The following is a 7726-nucleotide window of genomic DNA, read 5'->3' on the forward strand; positions in this document are numbered from 1 at the left end:
TGGATCTTTTTAAAAGGCTTTGCCATTTCCAAAACCCAGAACCAGAAACTTCATATAAAGGAGCCGCGCAGCTTAGGATACAGCACCAAAAGGAGAGCATTAAAACCCTTCAAGGTTGAAGCTTGGGAGGGTTCAATACAAAGGCAGAAGGGGGAAAAGAGGTAGGCGAGGAAAGAAAAAGCAAAAGAGAAAGAACTGAAGAAGAGACGGAGTAAAATTTGTTTTTCTCGGTTGGGGAAGGAACAGAGGGAGGGGGGAGACGGGATTGTGGGAAGTGGTGGGGTTGGGTTGCAGCAGGTGGTGGGGCCAGTGAGGTTGCAGAGCAGGAGGAAGAAGAAGAAGAAGAAGAAGGGCCGGTGATGGGGTGGGTCCCATTAAGTTTATTTTATGTGTAAAATTGAAAAAAAAAAAAAAAATTAGTGTTTCAAACAAATGGGGGTAAATATGAGAAAACACTTTCATTAAGGTATTAAGGATGTCCTATGGGCAAAATGATAAGCTCACATCCAAGGGTATATTAGTTATTTGAGGGAAAACTTAACCAACATCGTAACACCTAGTGGTGTCAATCGGTCGATCTCGGTCGATTTCAATCGGGCTTTCATCGGTCCTACCAATTTGATACCCTAGCCCGTGCACGACGGATTAAAGAGTCGGTCTACAAATCTTCCCACTATGACTGACTAGTAAATAGTCGGTCGATTGCCGGGCTTAACCGAATTTTGTCCCAAATCTCTGTGCCCAAAAGATTAACGTCGGAAAGAAGAATATCAAAGATGCAGGGGGATTGTCGGGTTAGCTTGAAATTGATAGGGAAGAGCCCCAGCTCTTTGAGGGTGAGAGGGTTACAGCAAACAGAGCCGACCATGGGCATTAGAAGAGGAAAAACGTTGACAGTCATATTTCTTGTCTCGCAGAGTTGTAGTGGAAAGCTTCGATCTCGCTTCACAGAGTTAATGGAAGGTTGAAACGCAAGATGAAGAAGAAGAAGAAGAAAAGAAAGAAGAGGAGGAAGAGGAAGAGGAAGAGACATGATCGAGTAGAAACTAGTACTTAGTCGGTGGATATAATATATTATAAATTATAAAAACTATACATATCACAATCTGTCATTCTTGTCCGCTATTAACCATTATATATCTTAAAATATTATATCTTATAATATCAATTGCCAAGTGCCAATGACCTTTAATTCGATTACCCAAAAAAAAAAGATTACCCAAAAAAACCTTTAATTCTGGTAATGATTAAATCAAACTTTATTAAAAAAATCACTTAGAAGAAACATTCGGTCACTCGGTCAGTCTCCCACGCTGCACTGGGAACGACCGATTAACAAAAAATCGGTCCTTAAGCCCGGCATAGTTACAAGTCAGTCGTGTCAGCCTTGGTTTTTATCCGGTCGGTTTCGGTCGGCCCTACCAGTGCGGGCTTGTAATTGACACCCCTAGTAACACTTAACTAACGAAGTGGAAACTCATGGGGTGCAGTTGTATAATTTAAAAACACAAGGGGTGTATTTAGTACAAATCTTAGGGGGTAGCAATGTAATTTTCTCAAAATAAAATGATCCTTTTTTATAATTATTGTTCTCATTATTTATTTTTCCCACAAGGATTATGGTTTTTGTCAATGAAACAACAAACGAAAAATAAAGAGAGCATCTATTGGGATAATTCTAAAAACTATACGTAGCAGCTAGAATAAGAAAAAAAATAATAACCAAATTAGATAAAATTTACTACTAAACTGAAGTTATTAGTAGAAGTGTAACTTCTATATCAAAACTCAAAAGCCATAAAGTACTTGAAACTGAAGTTATTAGTAGAAGTGTAACATCCATTCCAAAATTCAAAAGACAAATTACTAAATCTACATTCTAAATCCTAAAAACACTAACATAAAAGGAAACAATAGAACCAATCCATAAATTTTCATCATTTTCTTGTGCTTCACTGGTAGCCTCCAATCTGCTTCTATCATTACCCACAAACACCTCCATAACCATTCCATTTTCATTTAACTTCATGGCTTGAGAATGCGTGATGGACGGAATTTGTGGGAGTGGCATGAAACGTGGTCCTCCTTGAAAAGAGTTTACTGTTACCCAAAATTCTCCTCTTGCATTCCTTTTTATGTTGTCTGGTTGTCCTGGGAGTTGGATGAAGACATCCTTGGTTGTAGCTTTGGGACCTTTAAGCCAGTATCTCAGGATTCTACCAGTAGTAGTCTCAGTGACAAGGACAAATGTGCTATCATGACTTACATCGGCTCCATTTGGGAATGCAAGGCCCCCAAGCAACACTGTCACAATGCTTGTGCTTGGGTCATATTTTAATAGTCTCCCTGTTAGGTCGCCACTAAGGATTATAGCTACATATTCACTGCAAAATGCACATAATGAACAAAAATGTTATTATATATTATTCCATATCATTAAAGGCCTTAAGAATTAGAGGAGAAGGAGAGAAGAAATCATTATAATAATAGTTATAGGAGGTGAACAGAAGAAAATTTTGTTACCTTCTATGAAATCTAGTGCGAATAAATAATCCCAGTGTTTTGGTCGATGTCCAATCTATTAGCGAATAAAAAGGGAACACCGTTAACACCAGCGGCAAATTGAGTTGCAAATCCACCAATAGGTCCCACCGTCAAAAGGCCAAACGTGGAGTCTGCTATATATAACTCACATGTGATGTTATTGAACTCCAATCCCAATGGCCTTCCACAATAGGGTTCCAATCGTGGGTCATTAGAACCATCACACAAGTTACTCAACCTGAATGAAGAAAAAAAAGAAGAAAATTTGTAAGTTCAATATTAGATAAAACTAGAATAAAAATTTAACAAAGAACAACTCTAGCCCCCTCCTAATCGGACAATTATTTAAAACAACACCAAAAACTAGAAGTGCACCTGAAAAAAGCATTTATAGTGAACAAATTTCAAGGATTGAGCAGGAAGTCAAAAATTCAATACAATGTATGGTTAGGATAAAGTCCGAGAGACACAGGGAAAGAAACCCTTTGATTCTTGAGCTAAAATTATGAAGGAAACCGATCCGTAATCCAATGTAGTCGATCTAAATCCATGGATTTATAGCTTTATACCACTCTTCGAAAAAGGATACGAGAACTCTTTTTGACCGGTTCTGGGGAACAAATACAATATACTCGAGGTTTCAATTTTTCAAATGGCAGATTTGCATTTGCTTTCTTTCGTGAAGGAAACTGTTGGTTCCCACTTTCAGCCAAGGGTAGGCCAAAAAACATGGCCACGTGGCTGAAATGTGAGAGGGGCAGCTGAGATAAAAGTGCATAGTAGGTGGGTATTGGAAAGGGGCCCACCACACTAGGAAGCAATATGAAAAGTAGGAGATGCAATAGATGGAATTACTACACGAAGGGGTCATGTGCAAAATCAGGGACACGTGGCACTAGAACAAGGGGATTGTAGATACATGGGTGCGGCGGTTATGACCACTACCAAATGGGAGCCTTTATGGGATCCATCTATAAAAGGCAGAAGTCTCCATTGAAGAGAGGACATCCAACGGATCAACAAAACACCCTTCAAATTTATCTTTATTTTTATCCTTTGTAATTTTTGCTGGAGTTGGGTTCCATCCACCAATGCCTCATTGGCTTGTGTTTCAAGGGGCATTTATGTAGGCCTTGCTTGGAGAATAACTCCAGCAACCATATCTTTTGGCCCGTGTTTCAGAAGACAACCATCATCATCAAGTTGCAAACTTCATCGGTCCGTGGCTGGCAGAATTGTGGAAGCTTCATCAGATCCGTTTTTGGGAGATGCTTGGAGAACAACTCCAGCAATCTTGTCTTTTAGCCCATGTTTCAGGAGATGACCATTAACATCAAGTTGCAAGCTCCATCAATCCATGGCTGGCAGAGTTGTGGAAGCTTCATCGAGTCCGTTTTTTGGGAAATTATGCGATTTGGTCGTAGAATAGTTGTAGTGTAAATACCAAGTTGTAAACCTCATCAATGTCGGATTTCACAAGCTGTACCGACTCCAATCGGACACAGACTGCAAGTAAGCAACTTTGATTTTCAATCTTATTCCTTTGCTTTGTCCATCGTAATTTTCTTTCACCCAAAAGACCTTAGAGCTACTTAGGCACGGAAAGATCCCCTTTTCGTCTTGGTTAGAAGTCAGAACAGGCCATCTCCGACCTCTTAGAACAAGCCGTTTCGGCCTGGCTGGAAGTTAGAACAGGTCGTTTCGTCCTGGCTGAGCAGGCCATTTCAACTTAGAACAGGTTGTTCAGTCATTTAGAACAGGCCGTTTCGTCCTGGTTGAAAGTTGAAACAGGCCGTTTCCAATTTCGTTTAGGCCTGCGTCCAAGGCTCTGGCACGCCCGCGCTACCTCCACCACTTGTATTGTGCCCCTGTGTGTAGGTATTGGATTTCCACCAACAGAAACAAAAGTTTCAATGCAAAATTAAGAAAGGGAAAGATAAGCAGAAAGAGAAAAACTTTCCTTCCCCAGAATTCCTATTTCTCTTTCTTTCTTCTTTCTCAAAAGCTAAATACACAACTTTCCCGGAATGGGAAAGTTGATTTATAAATATGGGAATGTATTCTGTTTGTTTCATTTCCAACCCTTCAAATTTTTTTTTTTTTTAAAGCACTGTTCATGAACCTTTGGCTTAGCCACGAAGGACAAGATTTCAGGGGGTTTCTTATTATATACATGAATTGTCTAATCTACATGAACATAGGGATGTAAACGGATCGGATTCGGATCTACGGATCGGATGTGAACGATAGAATCGGATACCTCTAAACGGATTCGAGCGGATCGATTCGATTTTCACCATCCGTTACATCTCGCCTTTGTAACCGACCTTCCCCCTAGCGGAAACAACATATTCTTAGATCATGATTCTCTTTTCATCATATTCTAGAACTTATTTAATCTTCAAAACCCTTGAAATCATTATTTACTTAATTTTTATTATTAAGTATTCGGTTTTTTCGACGATTTTAATCGAGTATTCGATTATTTTCGATATCTCTAAACGAATACGATGCCCTAACGAATACGGATGATCGATTGATTCGTTATCCATTTACATCCCTACATTCGTATTTGCGAAACACTTCCAGTTCGGCAGTTCCCAATGGCCAAGGAGTAAGTTGGGTATTTGCCATGTGTCATGGGCCTGAGGGTCATATCCATGAAATCCGCAGATGAAAAAAAAAATTCACTAAGTAACCTTATGGGATTTAATAATTTAATCAGAAGTCCTCAAAAAGAAATTACTTATTTCTATTTTTTATTCTACTTGTTCATATATGGGTTTGAAACTTGTTTAAATAAATTTTTTTCCTCTTTTTGTCTAAATTTTGTTGGATTGAACTTTCCTTCATTAAAACTGAGGCAGCAATGAGCCTAATCTGTTAACTGTTAACAACTGCAAGGTTAACTATTTCTGGTGGAAAACTGGAAATAAGAAAAGCGAATATAATTTGAGGGAATTACCTGGGATATTGAAGAGATAGAGAATTGCGTCCAACCATGCTCAACACCTTCCCATCTCAAGACTCGACCATCAGAAACACCAGCATAAGGTCCATGACCTTCACAATCGAAGGCAAGGCTTTCAGGACTTGAAGCTATTTCAATTGGAATTGAAAGTGCAGATAAAGAACCAATGAACATAACTGTGAAGATCGTAAAAAGAACTAAAAACCAAATTCTAATAACCACGTCCATTGTTCCTTCGTTTCAAGTTTCAACTCTCTCTCAAAACAACAAATAACTCAGAGATAACTTTCTAAGGGGAAGAAGGTGGAAGTGGAAACAGGGGAACGATCGCAGAGCAAGTTTCGTGTTGGTATTGAAGTCTTCTTGTGTATGGCGCGTGTGGGTGATTTGTGTTATTGTGATGGCTATACTGTTGCATGGTGCCACGTAAAAGTAGAGTTGAGTTGAGATTGTCGTTGAGATTATTTTACTAGTTTAAGTTTGTTATCTATTTCGATTGTTAGAGTTTTATTACGTTAAGGAGTGCTGATTGTAATCTTATTGTATTCCCCCCTCAACTCAAGTGCGATACAATACTGTTTTTCAAGTTCTCTTCCCCAAAGAGCCAGGGTCGTACCAGTGGTCCTCTCAGATCCTAACCTTTCTCTGACGGGGCACTCAGAGGGAGTGTCGGACCTGGCCTGGTCCTCTTATTCCCACTACATCTGCTCTGCCTCCGACGATCGTACCCTTCGTATCTGGGATGCTCGCTCCGCCGAGTGCGTCAAGACCCTCCGTGGTCACTCTGGTTTCGTCTTCTGCGTCAACTTCAACCCTCAATCCAATCTTATTGTTTCCGATTCCTTCGATGAAACCTTCCGCATTTGGGATGTCAAGACTGGCCTCTGCGTCCATGTTATTCATGCCCATTCCGAGCCCGTCACTTCCGTTCATTTTATCACGGACGGCTCCATCATCGTTTCTGGCAGCCATGACCGCTCCTGCAAGATCTGGGATGCTGCCACTGGTTCTTGCTTGAAGACCCTCGTCGATGATAAGGTCCCCGCCGTTTCCTTCGCCAAGTTTTCCCCCAATGGCAAATTCATTCTAGTCGCTACGCTCGACGATACTCTTGTAAGCTTTTTTTATTTGGTTATCTGGAGTTTTAGTTCGTTCAATCATTCACTTCAGCATCTGGGTCTTACGAATTGGTGCCTTATTTTTCATTTTTGCTTTGCAGAAACTTTGGAACTACTCGACGGGGAAGTTCTTGAAAATCTACACTGGTCATGTCAAAAGAGTGTATTACATAACTTCTACGTTTTCAGTCACGAATGGGAAGTACATAGTTAGTGGATCGGAGGATCATTGTATCTACTTGTGGGATCTGCAAGGGAAGAATATGACTCAGAAACTAGAAGGTCACACTGATACCGTCATCTCCGGGTCATGCGACCCCACTGAGAACAAGATTGCTTCTACTGGCGTAGACATTGATAGAACTATTAGGATATGGGTTCAAGATTATTGAAACTATTACAGGTCAGATTTATTCAACACACAAATTCTAGTAGCTGGTTTAGTTTAGTTTCGTTGCTTCTACTTATGTACATTTTTGAATAAATATTTCATTCAATATTTTCAATTAGAAAATTTTTATGAGAATATTTCAATTAGAATTGGTTCCTTGGATTTATATGGCTTGGGATTTCCCTTGATTGAATTCCATCTGTTTTAACTTTTCAATCAATTGCAATCGCTCTTTTCTGTATCTTCCTTCCCTTATCTCTTCGCCTTGCTTCTCATACTTAAAATAATCTGTCTGGACTTTGGACAGCTCTGTCTTCTGTTTTCTTCCCCTTTGGTCTAAGTCAATGTCCCTTCAATTGGCAATAATCTCCACCATTGTTGCTTCAAGTCTTTAAAATGTTTATCTTGGTTATTCTTGTGTAGTTGAGCCGTCTGGGATTGGGGCAATGTACCTCGAGCTTCTTCTAATGACCACAACTATTTATTTACCATTCCATAGGCCAATGAAGAGGAAGGTTGATTTGGAGATATTGTTCTTTGATAAATTACCCAACTCTCCATGACTTCGTCCTTGCCAAAACTCAACCTATAGTCATTCTTTTGATGGGTGTGGCAGATTGGCCTCAAGCCCTCAACCTTGCCCCTACCTCCTTTTTGCCTTGGTTTTTTTCCCTCTTTAACCTAAGAATCCATAGACATTTT

General features: G+C 39.8%; 2 protein-coding genes across 2 annotated transcripts; one reads left to right on the top strand and one right to left on the bottom strand.

Annotated features, from left to right (window-relative positions):
* Nucleotides 1-1879: 1879 nt before the first annotated feature.
* Nucleotides 1880-5743, bottom strand: LOC122648859 (protein STRICTOSIDINE SYNTHASE-LIKE 10-like). Its single transcript, XM_043842143.1, has 3 exons — nt 5510-5743; nt 2543-2796; nt 1880-2384 (listed from the first exon to the last, which is right to left on the bottom strand). The coding sequence occupies exons 1-3, from the start codon at nt 5741-5743 to the stop codon at nt 1880-1882; spliced, it is 993 nt and encodes a 330-aa protein (XP_043698078.1).
* A 172-nt stretch (nt 5744-5915) lies between these two features.
* LOC122648867 (COMPASS-like H3K4 histone methylase component WDR5B) lies at nt 5916-7186 on the top strand. The gene is made up of 3 exons (XM_043842154.1): nt 5916-5941; nt 6124-6628; nt 6735-7186. Exons 1-3 carry the CDS (start codon nt 5916-5918, stop codon nt 7023-7025), a joined length of 822 nt encoding a protein of 273 aa, XP_043698089.1. The 3' UTR covers nt 7026-7186.
* The last annotated feature ends 540 nt before the right edge of the window (nt 7187-7726 follow it).

The sequence above is a fragment of the Telopea speciosissima genome, chromosome 1 (assembly GCF_018873765.1).
Source record: "Telopea speciosissima isolate NSW1024214 ecotype Mountain lineage chromosome 1, Tspe_v1, whole genome shotgun sequence".
In the NCBI taxonomy this organism is placed as follows: domain Eukaryota; kingdom Viridiplantae; phylum Streptophyta; class Magnoliopsida; order Proteales; family Proteaceae; genus Telopea; species Telopea speciosissima.